This window comes from Dermacentor andersoni, chromosome 1, assembly GCF_023375885.2.
Source record: "Dermacentor andersoni chromosome 1, qqDerAnde1_hic_scaffold, whole genome shotgun sequence".
Lineage (NCBI taxonomy): Eukaryota > Metazoa > Arthropoda > Arachnida > Ixodida > Ixodidae > Dermacentor > Dermacentor andersoni.
In genome coordinates, this window is record NC_092814.1 from 138,622,313 (window position 1) to 138,645,667 (window position 23,355).

Sequence of the window (23,355 nt, forward strand, 5' to 3'; positions counted from 1 at the left end):
TACTCGTGTCTGAACTGGGTCATTTCCGCTTTCGCCGTTATCTTCGTGCCCGACGGGTCGAGCAGGTGCTTGAGAATCTTCCACGTCTTGCCCGTGTTGATGTTGCCGTCCATGGCATCGCATACGTCATCCCAATCCTGATTGCATAACTGGGTGCAGTGTGTTTCGATGTTCTTGTTTAGTTTCGTGATTTTGGTTATGGGAGCAGCGATTAAAGCGCGACTATTTCAGAATGGAACAAGAAAGCGTGATTTCATTCAACAAAATAAAATTCCTACTCAATGTTATGTACTTGTGGCGAGAAAATAAAAAAGACAAATCTATTTTACTTGATCATTTATCAGAGATACATCTTTTTCAGCGCTCGCTGTGAAAGGGGGCGTGACGTTTACGCCGTTATCAATTGCAGTACGGTCCCACTGTTCATGCGTACAGAAAGGCGTGCTCGTAAAGTTCACCTACTACTATACGGTCCCCTCACACGTTGTGTTGTAAGGGTTGCCAACGATTGCCAACGCCAGGCTGTGTTTCATCGTTGTTCAACCTGTTACTCAATAGTAGGGAGTTACGCCCACCAGATAATTGTTTACTTTGGCTGTCTTCATGCGGCTACGCTGGCTGAAGAGCTAGGGGTCCGATGATGCCGACCAGCGCTCAACGTAATAAGCGTTTTCTGCTTTGGGGAAAAAAAGAGCTCTCTGCATGGGTGCGATTTTGACGCGCGTACGGGTGACGTTTTGCTGCGTCGCTTTCCGTGCTAAAAGTTCGAAACGCCCATCGAGTCGAATTGAGAGGCATTCGAAAAGGCAGCTCTAGGGGCAGTCCACAAAAACAAATGTCGCGCCTTTGACAACAAAAATGACGTCATTTCTTTTTTTAACGGATATGGCGTCAGTGTATTTAGTTTCGCCGGAAGTACGTTATGCCCCGTCACACAGGTGGCGCTAAGTCCCCTGAACCGCCGATAAACCGCCATGTTTGCAACGTATAAGCTTCTATTGTTCGAAGCATTATATATATATATATATATATATATATATATACCTTGCCAACCATTCGTGACATTGGGCATATCATTATATCACAGCGTCTGTCCTGTGTAATTCTGTCTTTTGCTGTAGTTGTTTTTGCGCTGCCGTTACTACGGAGATCAGCCAACTCACCCAGTTTTACACTCTATTGCAGATCATTAGAGAAGGCTGCTGTCCAATAGGAAACAGATCTTATGAACAAAAAAACAATTGTGATTTTGTTCCCCGAGCCCTTGCGAGTTGCAGTCGAGCTTACAGGTCACAAATATATACTAAAATTGCATTTTTGCCATCACACGTGAAAGCACTGGACACAATTCACACTTGGACGCTTGCGCCTGCACCGAATTTTTTCGCTGTAGTCGCAGTTTCAAAAACATACTTCAAGAGCGACGATATATATTTAAAAGGCAACGCGGTGACCTACGGTGACTATATGGGGAGTTAGAAAAGTTATCGAAATAATGGTATAGTTGGTTTGCTTTGTTTTTCTTGCAGCATTGAAATTCCAAATCCAGTACAGCAACTCCAGCATGGGGCATGTCCTTTCTTACGCTGAATACGTCATAGCCGACTCGGAGACTGTGAGTTGCACCGTGCCACTAGCACGATTATTGGTTCCGTATTCGTAGCCGGCTGCTTGGCAGACGTCCGAGATCGTGCGCTACGTCGCGTCTTCCTCGTGAGTTCTCTTTGAATTTCTCCCTGTTTCATTCTCCGTCATCTCGCAAAATGGTAGCGAGTGCAATACGAACACGTGGTTTGTCCAACGAAACCCGCAGGTGCTACCAGGATTCCGTAACTGCTCCATGTAATTTGTGAACTGCAATCACGAAACTGCTGCTAAGCCCGCCACATTCCTTTATTATTGTGTTATTCAGGCTGATGTTCGGCGTATCTCGACATTGCACTGCCAGACTCGACTGGCAGGCAAAAGGGTGGTTCGTTGTTTGTTCTCAGGAATTGTTCGCCACGTCCGGGTGCCCTCTCGCTGCCGTAGCCCATTTCGCCACTAGGAAGCAGGTCACATTTCAGGTCGGTAACGCCCGGTCGACATGCAGTGGACACGAACTTGCATGAATCAGACAAAATGGACTCGACGAAGTATTTGTGCGCCCTCCTGTGGCGGCAGGAAAGACCTGGAGCGAAATGAGAGTGCGCATTGCCGTTTGACTGCAGCTGGACATTCAGTAAAACGCGGTTTGAACAACTGGTAACCCATGAGCAAAAATATACGGACTGCTGGCTCATCGAAAAAAAAAAAAAAGACTATTTATTCGTAATCCAGGCGCAGTAACTGAAGTTGATGAATGCATTGGAAAGTTCTCAATGACTAATTTGGACTGCAGTACTGAATTTCAAGTTACGTCCATATGCTGAGAAGAAAAAGATCGGCTTTATCAGGGAATCCCTGGTCCATATACTTTTGCTCAGGGCAGTGCAAAAGCACACAGCATGTGAGCACCAGGAAAAAGTACGAAAAGAATGCGAATTGCGTGCCGGCTTTCCAGCAGCTTATCTTTTCAGACGTTCATCGCTTAGACAGCGACAATAAATACAGCAACATCTAGAATTCCTATCGCTTCTACGAGCACAGGTCACTCGTCTCTCTGCAAGTGCCCATTTAAAGAGTACCCCGCCGAAAAGCTGAGGCGAAGAGAGTTACTTCAAAAGACTCAAACACAGCGGTAACGTTGTTGCGCCACTCATCGCCTTGCGTGGGACCTCACTCATCTGACCGGAAGAAATGATAAGCGATAAGAGAACCGCTCTTGCGCGCACGCTGTCGCTAGATCTCCGTATACGCACTAAAAGTGTCGCAACCAGGTTGCCTCTCCTGGAAATTGGGATAAAAGTCCACGTGGCCGGTGGCAGCTTGCATGCCAAGGTCCCCCTTGAGCACGTTCCAGCCGTAACTGGTGTGGATAATGTCCACGAAAATCGCATCCGCCTTGCTCACGTGGACGTCGCTCTCCTCGAAGAGCGGACCCGCTGGATCCAGGGCTGCGCAGTAAAGGCACAGACTGTTAGCTCTCGTACAATGTTTGTCGTTCAGCTAATGAAATTAGAGCGCATTTGAAGTATACTGCTACGGTTGCAGTCTCACCCCTCTGGTCGATCAAATTCCTCTTGATCAAATACTTTGGATTTGGTTGACGGACAACGCCATTCCAATACCCCCCCCCCAGCCGGGAAAGTGCTAAGAATTAATTTATTTGACACACACCATGGAGTGAGTCTGCGCTGTGCCAGTCTGATGAAGAGACTAAGTTGTCACATTAATGTATTTATATGTTTCATAAGAACTCCGGAGCTACTTAATTATAACTAGAAGCAATCTTTTTAAACTCTTTCTTTTTATGAACATCCGCCTCCTGATATATGAACTTATCAAATGTTAATAAGAAGTCTGCTAATGCCTCTCTGTGCCTTTATCTTACGATAGGGCCTCTATTTATGATATTTGTGCTTAAAAACGCCCTTATGAATAAAAAGGATCGCCTCTTTTGTTAAGGCAAGCTGCGCCCTAGAATGCAGCTACGGTTTCTATCAGCCCGTTCCGAAGAACGATGCACTTGCGCAACTTACTTAACCTTTTGTGGTCGTTCAAAAGGAGATAGTACTTGTCTCCTGCTCACCTTTCAACATACTATTGGTCGACCGTACGTGAGTAGTGCTATCGTTAAAGCCGCATTTAAGAAATCTTAAATACTGACAGGCCACATATAATTGCACACGTAACCTTAAATTAGCCATAGGCTTCATTGACACTTCAATTCCTTGGACTCGATTACTGCGAACTGCAGTTCTGAACTTCCGTAATAACTTCAGGGCCTATTAGAGAGACTATACAGGGTGTTTCAGCTCAGCCGGGCCAAACGTTAAAAAATTATCGTGTGAGCTACGAGAATGCAACCAAGTTGATATTCCTCGCAGTCCTCTTGACCAACTAAAAGTATATTTTACTATGAGCTTAGGTAATTAATAAAAAATAATTATTTAACCAACTTTTCAAGCGTTGATTTAAATGCAAAAGCTTGTGTAGAAGTTGTAGAGTCTATTGAAAAAGATCCAAATATTTTCTTTCTGTGCTGATAACTGCAGTGGTTTTAATTTTTCCGGCCTGCAACCAAAGCGCGCGATATTTGAAAAAATACCACGTGACTACGCGCTTGCGTACAGCGACATTAGTGTATACTCAAACATTCTGCCATCGAAGGATCGGCGCTGCACGCAGACTGAAGGCATGTAAAGGCTGCTAAAATTATAGGTGATGGCCACACCCGTCATCCACGATGGCGATGCATCGTTGATGAGGAGTGCGACTTCCTTACCCTGCTCCCCGCCCTCCTCGCCCTTTACCCTGTCAACAGCAAGTACACTGGCAGAGCTTCAAGAAATACCATGCGATATTTATCGCATATTCCATCGCTTCAACCGACAAGATGTCAAGTCAAAAGTGGAAGCCAAGACCATTGTAATCTACTTCAGTTGCTCAAAGTCTGTTCGGGCGTCTGGTCTGCGTGCATCATCGATTATTCGTTCGTGGCATCTTTGAGGGCGCTGATGTTGCATGCATAAGTGCGCATTCACGCGGTAGTTTTTCAACTCTTGCGTGCTTTCTTTACAGCCCGGAAAAAATTAGAACAGCTGCAGCTATCGCCACGGAAAAGTGTTGTTGGACATTTTTCAGTGGGCTGTACAACTTCTACATTGATGTTCCTGCGTTTAAATTGATAGTTTAAAATTTCCTTAATTAATTACAATTAATTACATAAGATCATAGTGAAATATACTGTGAGTTGTTTAAGACAGCGAACAATACTAAGTGAGTCTATTCACGTAACTTAAACTTGGATTTTTTAAAGTTTACCCTGACTTTGCTGAAACACCCTGTAGTTCTCGCAGACGTTTGCCACCTGCCGTATATCTTTTTTTCGCGCCTTTGCTTGATCTCTTCGCTATTCTTTCCGTCTTTCTTTTCCCCTTACCCTTCCCCTAGTGCAGGGTAGCAAACCAGACGCTGTTATGGTTAATTTCCCTGCCTTTCCAACCCCATTTCTCGTTCTCTCGCTTTATGAGCCTTCGAAGTGACTACCATGGGATCTTGAGAACCACCGATGCTTAATATATGGCGAAAGCTCCTGTGTCACTTCAAGAACTCCTGGAATCTCCTGGACTACTCTAACAAGCATATTCGCAATCTTTAAAACTCCTGGAATGTAAGTACACTCTAACAGCACTCAACTGAATGCTTGAGAAATTCTCCCGGCGCAGGGCGCTTGACGTACGTCACTTTTCGAACCTCGCGGCTATGCCAAATATTCTATGAAGCGACCTTCCTAGGCGCGCTTTTCCCTTCGTTTGTCGAATAAACTTTCAAATCTACATTATATATTATGTAATTATTCGCTATAGCCCAGCAAAATAATTCACTGTATCCCTTACAGACTTTTCGCTTCACACAAATATGCAGAAAACGAATTTCGCGAGAGTACTTATTTGTTCATTTTAAATATCTTCCGATGTGGAACGACGAATAAACAAAGCAGCTATTATCTCTTCGCTTGCGCAAAGTTGCCGCGGCGGGGTAGTTAGGACGCCAGGCTTAAACCATGTCCCCGCTTATTCTATCCCAGGTACCCTGCTCGGCAATCTTTTTTCTTTTCTGACGTTGCGTCGTGCGGTACCTGAACCAAAGCGTGACAAACAAACGAACAAGACCCGCTGATTTCTCAAGTTATAAATTATTCTTAGAGTACGTATGTATGTATCTATGTATGTATAGTAACTGAAATCATGAACTGAAAGTTATAGTAAATATTTACGCAGCGCGTCTTTTTGGTAGGAGCTGCAAGTGCATTTAAAGTAAAGCGGGAATGGTATCGAAAACGAGCATATGCAAAACTTGAGCCCGCATTTCGATAGGGGCGAAATGCGAAAACACCCGTGGGGGGTACTGCGCGCTGACGTGCGTCCTGCAGGACTTTTATTAAAGTTTGTCCAATTCAATCCCCCACTACGACGTGCCTTATAATCAGATCGTGGTTTTGGCGCGTAAAACTTCATAATTTAATTATTTATTATATGCAGAAGTGTCGCCTACGCTCTGTCTCTCTATCTCTTACGCACCAACGTAACTGAAAGCCACAGATAAAGATAATTTTATTGCTCTAATTATCATCTAATTTTTTTAGAAACAACAAAGGGAGACAACTACGCGCACACACAGCGCTGAATAGCAACTACGTGCTTTAGTCGAAGCACAAGAGCCTTACCTTTTCACCCATTACTCAGCTGCGCAAACGAATTCAAAATATTTTTAGAGGCCCACCGAGAAGGCTGCTGGCAGAATTATTTTTGTTAGCAGTCAATTTGCCAACCTTATATTTCCTGGACAGCTTGTGTGCGTGATTGTGCAATGCGCATCCAGTCGTCTTTTTCCTTTACCTTTATTTCTTTTACCTTTATCTTTTTTTAATGCTTGAGCAACAACCATTAGACAATGCATTTTTTCTGCGAAGCAATTTTGCGCAAATTGCTTATCTTCTCCAAGATAAACTCAGAAACGCCGAACCAACGCCGGAAGATTACAACGGAAGATTAGGTGCCGAAGGCTATGGCATGCACGCAACAGGCTCTCTACTTGCTGCCATTATCCTGTGAAAAGATATACGGGCCGTGCATTCCAGTTGATGTGTGACAGATTAAGAGAACATAGCTAAAATGCTGGAAACACTGCTGTGCCCGCTAATCGTACCCTTCATCACCGCCAATGGGAATTCGGTACTCTGCCTTCCACGCCTTCCTTAAATTGACGTTACTGCGAAATCATCCAGACAAGCTAACATGAGAAACAGAGGATTACGAAATTGAACGCAGAAAGCCCAATTGTGTCAGCAGCCTCTTGATAAGTCTCCCTGAAAAATAAATGGAATTTTTATGCGCGGCTTCGTAATGGCTGATAAAAAGGCTCGGATGAACTTGCTTACAATTGCTAATGTACAAAAGAAAAATCTGTCTCCCTTCCAATAAAGCATTCCGTTGCCATTCATTGTTATGTTGTGTACGTATGTATTCCTTGGTGCTGTTTTCACCCGCCGTGGTTGCTCTGTGGCTATGGTGTTGGGCTGCTGAGCACGAGGTCGCGAGATCGAATCCTGGCCACGGCGGCCGCATTTCGATGGGGGAGCGAAATCACCCGTGTACTTAGATTTAGGTGCACGTTAAAGAGCCCCAGGTGGTCGAAATTTCCGGAGTGCTCCACTACGGCGTGCCTCATCATCAGAAAGTGGTTTTGGCGCTTAAAAGCCCATAATTTAATTCCTGTGCTGTTTTCGGGCACTGTGCCGCGTTAATGCGAATATGCTGTTCCAGTGCAATTCCTTTTCGTGCTTCATCAGTGGTCCGAGTGGCACTTCGCCTGCGTTATAAGCAGGGACTGCCCGGTCGTGATCGTTGAATGACAGGAAGGGAATAGAATCTAGCCATATAGGAATCGTTGCACTATACCGGCCCTACATTTTGCGTGAGCTCAAGACGGCTTTTCAAGCGCAATAGAGGATGTATGGCCACACCAGTGATCCTGCCCAAGCTGCGTCCTGTCGAGTTGAGAAAGTGGCGGCCGCAGAAGCCGGACGCTTGACCGCCCAGGCTGAAGCCGACTACATGGATGTTGGCCGGATCCACAGCGTCAGGAAAGAGGCGTACCAATGATTGCAGCGCTAGCGACACCTGGCGCCCGATGAGAGCGCTGTTGCCTGCAGCCGCGAAATAGTTGGGGGAGCGGCAGCCGTTGGCCCAGTCCACCAGTATCACTATGGCATCCTCCTGCGTGTCGCGTTGACGCACCCGAGAACCTCAGTCACGGGAGAAGCAACAAGGCATATGGAAACAATATCCTGTGATATTCGACGCAAGAGCAAGTAAACAAGGAGAAAAGGGAAATCTAGGCTTGCATTAAAGGGGCCCCTCACCAGGTCTGGTCATTTTGAGTTGACAAGCGCAGAGCAGAGCCAATGATCGTGTTTGCGAAGAATTACATCGCTACGCGCCGCGGAAAGGCCTGAAATTTCAATCCGAACGTCGTTTCCCTCTTCACTCGCGGCGAATCTGCCCGGAGAGAGACTGTGACGTAGTCGTGCTCCTGCGCCTACGTAATTGTGTCCGCAATGTGAGGTCGCTCGTGGTGACACGTTACTTCGAGAATTATTCAAGACATCTGTTATCTGTGCGATCCGTTGCTTGAATTGTCGAACTGAAGCTTAGAGAAATAATAAAATACACAAACGGAATGTCTGCGTATTTTTCTTTTACTTCGCACCGAAGCACGGGAGATGTACTTCCGCTTCGTCTGCTTGTTCCCACGGTCGTGTAGTCATGTGCGCAGGTACCGAAACTATGCCATTTTCTACCGTGTTTCAGCGCGTGATCACGCTCTGCGATCCGCTTGTGCTGCCTCAGTATTCATGTAGCACTGAATTATCCGCTAGTCATGTTTCCTTGTGCACAGCGCGCGATATCATGCGCTGCGTGAACGAGACAACAGCTCGCGCGCGGCGCGGTCAACGGAAATGCGTAGCGCAGGAAAGAAAAGCGAGGAGAAAAATAATGAAGGCGGGGCCTGTGACGTATGCGTCACGCGATCCTCGAGGTCTGGTATGGGCGAACGCAGGGAAGGAATTTCGGTTGCGAAGGCTAAACGGGGCGAGTGGACAGAGCGTCTTGCTTGGCAGTGGAACCCGCCTGCTGAAATCATGCGTTCGCGGCGCTGAAATATTTCTGTTTCGGCTATTAAAGAGCCGATTTGAAAAATTTTTGTGGCAGAACGCTCCCTAGAGGACACGGGACAACTTTCAGCGTATAACCAAAATTTGCTATGGGGCCTGGTGCGGGGCCTTTCAAGAAAGTTCTGCAACAGTGTTTCACCATAGCGCTTGAACAAAGCACCAGTCACTCGTGAAGGGGTGCTCTATTACTGGTGCAGCGTACCCCCCACCAAATCGGAGACATAACACTGACTCGATTGGTCTCCTGGTTTAGCAGCCAAGCTGCAGCGAAAAAGAATTAAAATTCCCTCGAAAAGTGCAAATTTGTACCTTCTTGAGCAGAGACGTTTTGGTGTAATGAAGCCACGGAGAAGCGACGGACTGCGTGAATCCGTGCAGGAGGACCACCAGCTTCCTGGGTTCCCGGAATAAATGCGCATAGGAAGCGATGGACCTAGGCCCCGGATCCGTAAATACTGTCGGATTGTCGTCGTTTTGCCGGCTGTACACGTGGAACTGCGTGCCCACGTCTCGTGGATTTTGGGGCAGTGCTATTGGGTGAGTCATGCGGTCCCACCTCGAGAAGCATCCCACGCCGGTGTAACAGACGCTCTCGTGCAGCAACTCTATCTTCTTTCGTTGCTGCTGAAAGGCAATGCAAAGGTGCGATGTCTCGGGAGTTTCTTGCTGACATGCTTATTGGTTCGGATACTAACACTTCACCATATGAGAAAAGGCCGCTCGTGGATACTACAAGCTACACGTGTCTTTCAACAAAGAGCGGTATTTCCAGACATCATAAGTAAACGCAGCATAAGCCATACGAGTGTTTCATTTATCATCCCAGATTCCCGATGTCGGTCGAATGACATTCGAAGAAAATGAATCAGCGTTATAAGTGAATCGAGAAGCGGGCTTGTTTCATCACTCATTTCCGCATGATGCCAAGGGGATGCACCAAGCCTTGTCCTGTCCATGGCAGTGCTAGAACGTGCGAATGCTCAGGCTAGAGATTCATCCTGGTTGGGTGGGATATCTTAGCAGGTTTATAGCGCGAAAGTACTGAGAAAGTTAGTATGTGTGGTTTTGCCTTATCAACATATGCGAAAGTAGGAATGCTCGTGCTTTTACGTTAAAATGCGGCCGTGTTAATTGTGCAGGCGCAAAGAGATCGTACAAGGTCGTCCACTCTTAGGGAAAGCACCTCATTGTAATTCAGTCTCATAATTCCAAATTTTTTCCAACTTTATGCGAGGAATACCTTGTGACCCCCTACAGACCCGTACCCAGGATTTTCTTTCGGGGGGGGGGGGGGGGGGGGAGGGCAACCCAAGGCAACTATTCTATGCAAATGAGAGGGGTACCTTTACTAGTACAAATGTGAATAACGCCCCCTTTCGCCATAAAAACGCATAAACCCACAAACGAGAAATGAAATAAGGTGTATTTTAAAGGTACGCCTGTGCGATACACCTCTCCTTTACTTGGCAACCAAAGAACCACGTCAAATGAACTTGCGCAGGAAGAACACTGCCAAGAACAAGTAAAGAGGCCCCGAGAGTGTAAAATAAAGATAACTTTAGTAGAATAGAACTTAAATAAGCAGCAGTTGACAACAAAGGCACACGGACTGCGCGGAGTTCTGTTACTCCGCCAGCCAATCGCAGCAGCAAACAAAATCGTCGTCATGCGGCCTTTTCAAAATGGCGTCGTATTTGATACCTCCGGAGTGTCTGCTGTTCTTGAAGAGTCTTTTCATCGGCGGAAGCAATGAGTTGTGCAGCAGACATGGACAAAATGTAAGGAGTCTGACAATTTCACTCTTCAAAAGTCTGTGGTGCATTTCACTGCTGAACCCGTTTTACTCATGAAACTTCACTTCCAACTAAAGTGAAACTTCACAACAAATAGCTGTAGTGAAGCAAGCATGTTATTTCAGTTCAATAAAGAATTAGGCATTCGCCATTCCACTATAATAGGGGAGGGGAAAGGTATAAAATTACGCGCTTATAATTTCATTGTTGTAGTTACCGCCCTAATTGGGTAACAGAAAAAGGTTGAAGTACGAATTATTTGCGGCCTCGCGGAGGAACAGTGGCTGGCGGTTATTAGGGCGTGGGCGGGGCTTCATTGCAAACTTAAGTTGTATCCGACTATAGTAGCGTTTTTTGAATTAGCTCTGGAAGAATTATACAGAAACATATATTCGTGGAACAATCACAGTTCTTTTGGATCCCTCGTTTACTGCTCTGACGGAAGTGCCACAACCGACTCGTATTGTTATTTGGGAAATTACGTAACGATGCGTGGCCGCCAGTCCCGTACAACCGCATATGGCGCAGGAAGCGGCGATTCTACACGCACTGCGCCCACCGCGGAAGGTTAGAAAAACACCTATACATAAGCACACCAGAAAAGCGGCTACGTTAGGCGGCTCGAATAATAACTGTAGAAGCGTCATTACCACACGGAATTGTCCTCCACTTCCGACGACGTTATCACTGCTTCCTCTTTAAAGAAAAGATGTTTATTCATAAATGTTTTCACAAACAACGGTTAAATTTGGTAACTTTCGCTTTTCTTTCCTGTTTGGCTGTTGCCTTGGCTCTCTCTTTTAGTAGATCGCTTAATTTGTCAGCTCCTTGCGACTCTTCTTTCCAGTTGGCAATTTTGAGCGAAAAGAGCTCTACAATTAGGGAAAAACCAGACGAGTTAAGGGGTGACAGTCATATTGCCTATGCGTTTAAGGGTTATTGCAGGGTTTGATGATGGACACTGTCTCGCATTATTTTATTTTCCACCTTATCTAACCCATATCACGGTTATATGGTTCCGAGGATCTGTCAGTGTCGCGGTAAGCCGTTACTCGAGGAAATAATGAAGCAAAAGGAAAAGTTAAACGCAATTGGGTGTTTTCTCTGGCCACAACTTGTTCCACGTGCATACAGACCAGCTGACCACGAGCTGAATACCTTTCCTGGTTCCTGGATCAGTCTAAACGAAGAAGGTTGAACTAAGAAGCAACAACGATGCGCGTGACCGTTGAATGGACGGCGACAACTGAATGCATCTCGAGTTCATCGCGCGGGCACCGAATTGATGTGGAAAGCGGCCTTCACATCCCAGGAGACGCCGATAACTACCGCCATCCAAAAAGGAGTGAAAAAGGCAGCAAAATGTTGATCGCCGAATAGCTGTCAAGTCTCAAAATTGATTTCGCGGCGCTTTAGGAATGTGTGTGAGAAGTGGTGGCGTGGGAGGAGGGGAGGGGGGTATGCGTCTTAATTTCGGGGGGGGGGGCGGGCCCCCCGGGCCTCCCCCTTGGGTACGTGCCTGACCCCCTACGCAGATATAATCAAGGTTACTCTTAAGGACATAAGTCTAAATTTAAGCTTCTAAAGCGCTTGAGCGCTAACTCCATGTTTGCCCTAGGAGTGAACGAACAATACTGTACATTATTAGAACACAGAAACAATTGTCTCTTGATAAGCGATAGCGCGTCGTGTCGTAAATGTGCAGCGTGTCCCTCCCATTTTGCTTCAACGGCTGACATGTTCTGATGCTGCTGTCAGTGTGGAAGGCTTCCGCGCAAAGTGTCATAAATACAGTACAAGCACAAATATATATCCTCAATTTACTTTCTGCAATATGCTTGGGACATCAAAATTATAACAATTATTTTTATTTCTCAAATGGCTTAATTTGTTGTCGTTTATTTCACTGACTTCATCACTAGGAAATTGCTCGTGCCAATGGAAACTTTCGTAGAAAACGTTCTTTTATTATATTATTAATATCATTATTAGAGACATTTAGATTGACGTTGTTGGCCGTAGAAGGAACTGGGTGTACTGCCCTTCCATGGTACCTTAGATATCCAGGAAGCGCTACAGATAATGCCATCAAAAAGAAAGGGATAAAAATATAGTTATATCTTTTCACAACGTTTTACAAATGTTTGCTGATCAGGACCCATATTCACAAAAAGGTTTTTGCGCTAGAATCTCTCGAAAAAGCAGGCGTAAGCCAATATTCATTAGGACATCTTATTACAGCCGCTGGGCGGTCAACGGCAAACTGCACTTACGAAATAAATGCTTAGTGAATTCGGCCCCACATACATAAGCACCAACGTCTAATAAATTTATCTAGTAAACATAATCATTTCCCGAGTAGTGGACATACGTATATAATCCTGGACAGCCATTTAACAAAGTGGGATGGCACATTGAGGTCCGCAGAAATTGTGACGTTCTCACTTTCAAAGGAATGTTTTATATTTGCAATAAAAAGTGGAGAGTACCTCGTCTGCGTTAGAAGACTCGATATGACGCATAGTTGAATAAATAATGCAAGTGTATCCCCCTCCCCCCTGGACCCCATTGGAATTCAACCAAGAAGTCACGTTGTTTTATGCCTTGTGTCCCGTATAAGAACGGTTTGCGATTGGTCGGTTGCCTTCACTAACATAATGTTCTCTCACATGGTTGGTCAGTGCCTGCTCTTACTAAATTCCCTTGCGTCCACACTACTTTGTGGATACGGGGGCCCACATTCGCCTATTTTTTTTTTTCTTCAGAGGCGGTAGCCTGGAAGTGTCTTGTTTGTAGTGAGCATTGGTTGTGAACTCACCTTTGCAATTTCAGTGTCGTAGTCGATGGCTTTGATTATTTCAACATCCCCAGACTTGCTTTCTCCAAATTCAATGTAGTCTTCGTGAGAAGCGCAGACCGCAGCGGTTGCTAGCACAGTCACCAAAAAACTCGGTCCCGCTTGTATGGCGATGGTTGGGTTAAAAGATATGTTCACATGAGTGGCCTTTACTTCTTTAATGGGCGTCAGGTGCAGTTTATTCTAACAAACCGAACATTATAGCACTCGGGTTACTAAACAGGGAGTTAACAAATTTGCACTTTTTTTATTCTATATGTTTCTCGCTTTGGGGGGTAATTGGGTGAGTACTCATGTGACGGCGCAAACGTTACCATTTTTTTACTCAATTCGAAAAATGCGGAAATCAAAACAATATCGTATTTCTAGTTTGGGTATTATAATCTGCAGTTTATTCAATCCAGATGAACAAAAATTTAGAAGATTTCTGTTTTTTAACTTAGCAGCACGAGTTTTCTAACTACCCTTCACAACACATTTCTTAACAGCTAACTTGTAAATTTTATTTCCTTTTATGCAGAAATGAGGGAAGATGCTGAAAGATTAAATGATATATAGAGAGAAATTCACTTTAACTGCATGCCTTCCGTACAATTACCCGTTAGAGTTTTTTTTTTCGTTCTTTTGTTCGCCATCATCACCCTAGAGTAAGCGCTCAAGTAGCAAAAGCAGATTATAATGACGCTTCCTGGCACATTACTTGCCAGTGGCTCTTGAAAACTTACATATTATCCAGCGTATTTTCATTATTTTGAACTGCCAGGAAGGGACAAGCATGTTCTTTGTCGAGCCTTGAATTTCGACCTATGATGCAAAGAGACATAGAAGGTGTATATCAATCATAATGACCTTTACATCTGCACGTGTGGAGTTGGCATGACAAGAGAACGATAAGGCAGCGATTCGGCCTGTCGGCGCGTTCGTATCTGTAACCTTGTCCTGCAAATAGCATACGCTAGCATAGAGTCTGCTGTTCTCTTGTAAAACGAAGCTGCTAAGGCAAGTTCCGCAACGGTTCTCGTGAGGCGGTGTGTGACGGTGTGGTCGATATCAAGTGCAAATGCAACGCAACGTGTGTCGGAGGCCCGAAATTGGTTTGAAATTTAATCATCAATGATTATAAAATTAAAGGTACCTTCCGTACATCTCATTCAAACAGACAACTCATACGCGCGGATTTCTGTAGCCAATAACCCGCAATATTTGTTAAACGTTGCCTGCGATGGTGGAAGCGGACGTCGTGGTGCTGCAACGCCGCCTACGTGGGAGCCGTCACCAAGAACAGGCAGCCAAGATTGCCCTCTTAAAATTTGCACACCCTTATGGATGTAATAGGGGTGTTTCGGTTTTTTTCACCCTTGTAAACATCCTTGAAACGCCCTTTTTTTTTGAAAAAGAGTGTGCCACAAGAAAACTTTATTGGAACACCCCAGTCCTTCTCATTTAATCCTAATTATACGGGGGTAAATTAGCAAGGCTATAGAATGATAAATGAATGTGGGCAGGTTACGCATTTATATTATACTGGTGCGCCAACCAGTAGGACATCCTGTGTCCTTAGTGCAGCATGATTTGCTATTACGCTGTGCTGCCTGGTGGCAGTGAACCATCACTGCAGAGGAAGAGGACGAAAAGCATGGGGTGTGTGCCTTGCTGCTATGGCGAAACCTTAATTTTTTTTTGCCTGAAAGGACCTCACATTAAATATAATACCACATGCTCAACCAGGGGAGTAATGTCGCCACACCTTTCACATTCTGGCTCATGTACTGAACAAGATAGTTACATAGCTAAGGCTAGGCAGCATTTACAGTACCTAGGCGCTCCATTGACTACACGCTTGTAGTGAACGCTCAAATACTTGCAAGAACCCGCCATGGTTGCTTAGTGGCTATGGTGTTGGGCTACTAAGCACGAGGTCGCGTGATCGAATCCCGGCCACGGCGGCCACATTTCGAAGGGGGCGAAAACACCCGTATACTTAGATTTAGGTGCACGTTAAGGAGCCCCAGGTTGTCCAAATTTCTGGAGTCCCCACTACGGCGTGCCTCATAATCATAAAGTGGTTTTGGCACGTAAAACCCCATGATTTAATTTTTAATTTTTACTTGCATTGATAGCGCCTTTTTAGAAGGGTGGTATCCATGCTACGCCCATATTGAAAGGGTGGTGTCTGTGTTATACCCATGTAGGAAGGGTGTCGTTTGTTTTACACCCATGTCTTAAAGGGTGCTTCTTATTTAACACCCATAGGCAAGGTGTCGTCATTTTAACACCTTTTGCTTTGCGGTGTGTTACTTAGCCCAAAAATACATAGCAATACACCCAAAAAGGGTGTCACCCATGGAACAAGTCATTTACACCATTAAGGGTGTTAACTTTTTAGAGAGTGCGTACTCGAACGCAGCAGCAACATCGGCTGCATTCGATGGAGGCTGTGAATTAGCAAACAGATCCCCAGTACTTTCTCAGTATTAACTTATACTTAGCCACGGAAAGATGCATTATCGACCATGTGGCTTGATGTTGCAGCTTATCAACAACTCGGAAGGAGTGCTGTGAAGGCTACGAGTCTCAAGTTTCAAGATAATTTCTACCTGAGGGCAGTGCCCTTATACATACCAGATTTCACAGAGTCCAGATAGCTTGTTTAATTATTTTAAACCAAATTAAAATGGTTTATGTAACAAACCAGTGTAAAAAGCATGAACTGGAGCATCAGATGCCGATGCCGCTGGCACTTCTAGTATGTTGCTGGATTATTTAAGTACATTTTTAAACGATACTTAAACAAACGCGAGGGCGTGAAAATTTAACATCGACGAATTGGTTTGTTCTAGCACATGTTCCAGGCTGTGCCGTTTCTAATTTGTAGGTATTTGCGTTAGAAGGTAGGTAATTACGTTTGCATACACTGGCGAAGTGAGGAAGACTCACTGCATGTTACCAGCTCTGCTCTTCAATTGATGATTAGCAGCATTATTCGCAGGACATTGTGTGTTATCAAATCAAAGACCATAGGCTCATTTTGTCTCTTAAATAGTTTTGCAATATTTGTGAAAAGAGTACAAGTCCACGAAGTGTTCTTTCCTTTGGTGACTCAGAACTGGAAGCCGGAATTGTTTTATGCGTGCAGTCGCAAACTGTAGTACAGTAATTTGTATGAGTCAGCAAATGCCTGTTTTTAATTCCTAAAGATGTTTGCTTTGGAACTGAGTCCACACCATCGCGAAAGAACATGTGAATCATATATATGAGGCTTTTTATCACTTACTAAATGAACTGGCCGGGAAAACTTGAAGTGCTCATCAATAAACACTCCCAAAATATTTTGTGTAGTCGCTTCTATTGATAGGAAAGCTCCTATGAAACACAGGTGGCACATACTACTTTTGTTGTACTACTTTCTTTTTTACTCATTTCTTCAAGACGGACTTAGAAAATTTGCCTGAGTGTACAAGGCTAGGCACTTGCAATCATCTGATTAGGTCGAGTACCCTTACAGCTGTCATTGTGGGATGAAGCAGGCAAAAGCACTTTAAACAGCATCTGTACCAATCACAAAAACATCATTTTAACGCAGTATACAGAGCATTTGACAATATTTGACAAGAACGTACTAGGCTTGTAGCAATAATTCGCATAAAATCTCTACAAGGTAGGAGTTCTTTTCATGTCCTGTGGAAATTTCTACTAATCTATACGATGGTGTAATGATATGAGAGACGGTGTACTTGACTTTTTAATTTGTAATTTTTTATTTTTATGAATAGTTTTTTTTACATCATTCTTCAGTCTCAAGCTTCTGAAATTGCATCTAGTATGTTTTGCATGAATATTTAGTTTTAAAAGACGATCTGTCTACTTGATATTCCCGTAGACTTGCAACAATATTTTGTTCTGGAGAACTCAATATTGCGTCTTATATTTGTGGTAAGGTATGATATTGTCCTTACTTTCCGCGTCTCCTAATATGTTTAGTGCGTGGTTTAGATTGTTTGTAGAGAACCAAAATTTATATTTACCCGCCGTGGTTGCTCAGTGGCTATGGTGTTAGGCGGCTGAGCACGAGGTCGCGGGATCGAATCCCGGCCACGGCGGTCGCATTTCGATGGGGGCGAAATGCGAAAACACCCGTGTATTTAGATTTAGGTGCAGGTTAAAGAACCCCAGGTGGTCGAAATTTCCGGAGTCCTCCGCTACGGCGTGCCTCATAATCAGAAAGTGGTTTTGGCACTTAAAACCCCATAATTTTTTTCTTTTTTAAAATTTATATTTTTGTCAACCATACTACTAAACTACGCAAATCGCGATTGCAGTAGCGCACAGTAAATGCTACTTTCCACCAGTGTCCTTTCCCACGTTCTGTGATTCGCTGCTCCAACTTTACTAGGCTTTCTCTATGGGTAATATAAGGTATAGCGAGCCAGCGCTATCGAACATGAGCCGTTCCTGCACATCGGAAATCACAAGTGCGGTTGCGGCCCATATGCTTGAGCACATCTTGGCTTATATATCGCAGTGCTAAAAGGGCTGCATAAATTCAATACCTAAATGCATTCCCCCACAAATCGCTTCGTGTTTTTCAACTTTTGACTCGACATCATCGCAATGCTATGTAGTCGCGTCCTCTTGAAGGCCTAGACAACAGCTTTTCAATAGCCGTCAGATCTCGTGAATTATTATTTCCGCATTCTCTTGCGCCCCCTCCCCAATCGTTTCCAGATAACCCCCCCCCCCTTTCTTTGTGATCGAAACCACTTGTAACAATTTTTATTCTGGTTATTTACAAAATATTAGTCATCCTCAAATCAGGTGTCACTTACCCTAGGGCATATATCAAAAGAATGTGGCAACACTGTGCAGTTCTAGAAATGGCTCCATAAATTCCCCTCTATTGCAGCCAAAATTGTACCAGCTTTTGTCATCAGTAGAAGATTTCACTTTCGATGACAAAGCAACCTTAATCATGTACTTCGAGTCAAAGCTTAGTGACTCAAAAGCCGGTCCTGCAGAGGTGTAAACTCATGATAAGAAATAGTATTTTATATCCGAGGGTACACCGCGAAATTAGGAATAGGACGGAAGAGGTTAGAACAGAACGGCGCTTTCTATTAAATGAAAATTTTATTACAACGAAATGGCTATATTACACATAGGGTCAATTCACGTGCAGAAAAGGCAGTACGGCGTCATAGATACGAAGAAGCGACACTGTTGTAGCTTAAAACATAAGCTTGATAATTCGGACAGACTTCAGCAGAAAGGTTACAAAACAAGCTACGAATTTTTTTAATCAACCTATAAAGCAGAACAGGCGCGTGGTTATTGCTGACCGATTCAGCTTCAGTGTAAGCCATTTCCTTTTCTGAGAATGAACCACAAGCTTCATCACACAAGGACCGTCACCTTTTAGCAATGCGATATACAATTAAATTAATCAGCTCTTTCTATGAATTTGTGATGGGGAAAATAAGTGTGCTTTGTAATTACTTAGAATAACAGCCATGCTCTGAATATTACGAACAGTCTTCTCGACCCGGAATGTGCCACTCAAAGAGGTGTCTGATATTCAATGTCCACTTGCCATCCTACAAATTGTTTCTGTGATTAATTAAACACGTTGCCCTTTGACGTACCTATTACCCTTCTTCGCGTTTCTATATGACAGAACAAATCCTTTCGCTTTCTTTTTTTGGGGAGTGTGAGGGGGGATGTGATTCAGCGCAATACAGTTCATACGTGCAAGGGCGCAGTGACGACATTGTTTGTTTTTCATATTCCATTGGCTTTCCTCAGAACCACGGAAACGAGCCGCGTTATAACGTCATGGAAACAAATTTAAGAGGCATTTCTAGGGCGCTCTACCACTTTTAAAATAGCACTTATGCCCTAAGACATATATATTTCTAATTGAATGTAACTAATTAGCTAATTAAACGCACTTCAAAGAATGGTCTGAGGAACTGAAGATTGCTACGAACAATAATCTGTTGGTGTCATACGTCAAGGTGTACTACCCTAATGTTAAATGTTTGTTCAAGCTACTTGAAACACCTGATATACAAAAAAATACTTTTACACAATGCCATGTTCCTAGACATAGATAGGTAATACTTTTTTTGTTAATGCCAAGCGCTACAAAGAAAACATGCCCGCCACTGCTGTGATGTTTGTGAAGGAAAAATTGGCGTTTTTTCTCGAATCCTCTGATTTTAATAAACAGGGACAGCCATCAGAGAGACACACGACATACATTAAATGTATCACGTCGAGTGAACCGCGTAGAGGTCGATTTATTATTGGAAATTCTTTTCTTTAAACGCTGGAATTCGATTCCAAAATTACGCTCTATAACAGCCTCACTGGTTTCACGGAGGTTATTTATGAAACAGTACCTCTCTCAGTGGCACTACTAGCTAGTTGGATATTAAGTTAAGTTTATTGGTTATTGCACAAGTGCGGTTCCGGTACTGCTTTCTTTAATAACTCGTTTTTCTTCGTATCAGTTCCAGATAGAACAGACTGCTTAGATATGTTCGTAGTTGCCGACCCAAAAGTATACCACCAGGCTTGATATTTGGCTGGAATATAGTTGCTCACTAGCCGCTGCATTTTTTTTTCTTCTGATGTCTCTTTTTTAATTTGTGGCATGCCACAATGTTAGACACTGCCTACAAACAAGGTAGTATTTTTCTATGGTAATGACGGAAATAGTAAAGAAATATGTAAATATTACAGTAATGGCATTGATCTCGGCTGGCCGCCCGGCGCTCTCGCACTCTGACGCCACATTGCTGGGTTCCGTGTTTCTAGCGCCGCTATCCCTTGTGCTTATCTAATTGTAATCATAACTACTGACAGCGCCGCGTGCAGCATTTGCACTTGCGCCGACAATGTGCGACGGCACAAAAGCGCACACGTGATTGTTTACCACGCCGCGAAAAGCGGCTGCAATGTCTGCTCACCTCTAGCAAGCGTAGCGGCACTTTCGTCGCTTGACGCGCGGAAGATAACGCCTGAGGCCTCGTATTCCCTGTGTGTTTGGCAAATATGCTCTGGGAGCAAGTGCCCTGCGTTCCATTCCCAAATATATTACCTGCCTGCTAGCACAAGTCGGTTCGACAGTCGGGTTGTCACGGAGTAAAAGTTAGTGAACGATAGTTTCAGTCATTAGGTGCGCACAAAATGACAAATGCGCTGGTACGTTCGCTAAATGTATCTGGAGCTGTTCGATTGCTTTTTACTGCTTGGTCAACACACATGTGTGTTTTCACGCATTGGCATTTTAGATGTTCGTTTTCCTGATTTCTAGCTAAATTATTTCACTTTTCTACAGCAGAGGAGCAATTCTGGTTAATCTCCCTGCTCGTTTCTTCTGTCATCCTCTCATCAACCTAGAGGTCGCGAGTTCTGATTTCTAGTTGTGGAAACCCGCATTCAGATAAGGGCGAAACGCATTTTCACTTTCTAGTCATATTTCAGTGCACGGTAAACAACGCCGGGTGGTCAAAATTAATCCAGATATCTTTCATGGCAGCTTGCTTTTCAATTAAACTAAGGTTAATTGTACCTTTATTACAGGTGCGGCATTCTAAAGAAAAAAAGTTTCGGCGCAAGCGGAACGCATTTATTGCTGCAATACTTTATCACGTGCGTGTACCACTTCAAGAGCGGAAAAACACCGGGCTTTCAAATACTAGCTTCCAACTTTCATTACTTTTTTGTAAGGAGTTGCATTGTACAAGAGCTTCAATCAAAGGAGTTAGAAGGCTTACCTTTCTGGTTGTAACAATGAGTGGTTCTACACAGTTACTCGTTGTCATGCTTACGTTATGTTCTGTTTGATGGTGTGATATACCATGATATCACACTATCCAAGAACTCTTGATGCTAGAAAGTAATGCATCCGCTCTGACTACCTAACATCAGCACTGATGTCTTTCCCAAAAAAAAAAACAATCAGGCCCAATTATTTTCTTTTCAGTTCAAAAGCATTTACTTGCTTCAACTCACTGTACATAACAGATTTCTTTAAGGGCAGCTGAATTATACTATTGCGTGATATAATTTTCTAAAACAGGGATATTTTTTTTTTTACGTACAGCTTCAGTAAAGAAACGACCTTGTTTCCACGGTCATTTCATCAAGTTTCAGGACGGGAAATAGAATATACGCAGTCTCTTACCTGGTATAATTCTCCGTGCGACAAGCACAGCCTTCTGAGCGATGACTGCAGTGAATTCCTTGCTGTATCAAAGAGCGAATCCCGTGGTAAAAAAAAAAAGTGGAGCGCGTGTCACGCTTCTTGCAGAAGCAGGCCTGCTTTTCTCTGAGAGCAAGAACAGGAGATTGTCAAATGCTAAAACCAGATGGTGACCCGTACTCTGCCGTTCGGATTTATGGCTCGTGTTTACTGGACATGACAAGGATAAAAGAGTTCCGAATCCCCGAGCGCTGAAAGCTCATATATACACGTCTCCGCCTGCCTGCATCTCTCCTGCCCAACGTATGTTGCTCTTGACATGAATCCATGCGGGCGACCACGTGTGTATGTCAATGTTCTGCCGCATCTTCCACATCGAGATTAGAGCTGCATGCATAAGAGAATCAATCAGTGCGCGCTACAATGTCCCGGAGGTCACGCCGAACAGGGCACATCGTGTTTTGTGCTCTGGCTGTACTTCACGCAGACGTATTGTTTGCCTTGGTGCTCATGTGTCTGTGAACACGGAGAACTTTTCGTAACGCAGCCTTCGATCTCTACGCACACCTCTCTTCTGCATCAAGGTTCAAGCTTTGTTTCTTTTTTTTTATTATTATCCGTGACCTAGATAACTACAGCGTTGCTTTGCCCGCATATGTCTTGTTTTTCGGACCTGTTCACTTTGCTCAGAGCAGCTGCTGATATTGTGACTTGATTCACTGACATGTTTAGACTGTCATCAAAAGAAGCCCTTGGTGACAAAGCATACTCGAACAATAAGCTGAGCTATGCAATTTATTTGAAACGTGCTGCCGCAAAGGCTTCGTAAAGTCCTGTGTAGTAATGCGTACAACTTTTTCAGTCTCTTCTAATAAAAGGAAAGCTGAAACAAAAGACAGGTACTGTAAACGAAGAAAGTAACAAGTAAAAACAAAATGAAGTTGCCTATTAATTCTTGTCTAGTGTGGTTCTTCATGCGTCTACACTTGATACAATTAAAGCTTGCCCGGTGAACGCTAATAGCGTCCTATAGGTTGTTCAAAGTCAAAATTAATGCTTGTTTCCTTAATGGCTGCCTACTGTGAAAAATTTGTGGCATGTGTTGCTCTTGGAGACTGCCTCCAGGGAAACGGGCATGATCCATTGGAATTAAGACTCCGGCAGTCATTAGCATACATTATTCTAATATCCTGGTACTGTAATTGCAAAGTTGAAGCGGGGAAGAAGCAAACGCTTATTGAGTTTTTTTACGAGCATGTAGGTGGTCGTTCTTCGTTTAATATTTTGCAGGCGCCGCCTTGCAATATTGAAGGGATTTGTTCTGTCGGGTGAATTTTTATATTTCCCAGTGCAACTTTTTATTGGAGCTGACTACTGAGTCACCTTTATTTGAGCAAGTTCATCGACAAGTGAGGAGCAGGGGAAGGAGAAAAGAAAGAGAGAAGACAGGAATGTTAACCAAAAACTCACCTGGTTGGGTGCTCTACGCTGAGTAAATGGGGAAATAGGAAGATGAGAAAGGGGGGAGGGGAACACGTGGTGAAATCGCGCACGTGCGCGGACAGCACCACTTAACTGATAAAACTTTGATATGCAAGGAATTCAACCCCTTCAGACGCACATGCAAATTTTATACCCTCACGCCTTAAAAAATAAGTCAACGTGAAAAACAACCCGC

General features: G+C 44.0%; 1 protein-coding gene and 1 long non-coding RNA gene across 3 annotated transcripts; both read right to left on the reverse strand.

Annotated features, from left to right (window-relative positions):
* Positions 1-1,875: 1,875 nt before the first annotated feature.
* On the reverse strand, positions 1,876-8,021 carry LOC126544356 (pancreatic triacylglycerol lipase-like). The gene is made up of 4 exons (XM_072287906.1): positions 8,009-8,021; positions 7,610-7,891; positions 2,841-3,035; positions 1,876-2,170 (listed from the first exon to the last, which is right to left on the reverse strand). Exons 1-4 carry the CDS (start codon positions 8,019-8,021, stop codon positions 1,905-1,907), a joined length of 756 nt encoding a protein of 251 aa, XP_072144007.1. The 3' UTR covers positions 1,876-1,904.
* A 1,114-nt stretch (positions 8,022-9,135) lies between these two features.
* LOC140215256 (uncharacterized) lies at positions 9,136-14,329 on the reverse strand. Of its 2 annotated transcripts, none has more exons than XR_011892205.1 (3): positions 14,197-14,329; positions 13,433-13,572; positions 9,136-9,442 (listed from the first exon to the last, which is right to left on the reverse strand). It is a non-coding gene; the product is annotated as an uncharacterized lncRNA (long non-coding RNA). The 2 variants fall into 2 exon arrangements; XR_011892204.1 differs by having other exon boundaries at positions 9,136-9,445.
* Positions 14,330-23,355: the final 9,026 nt, after the last annotated feature.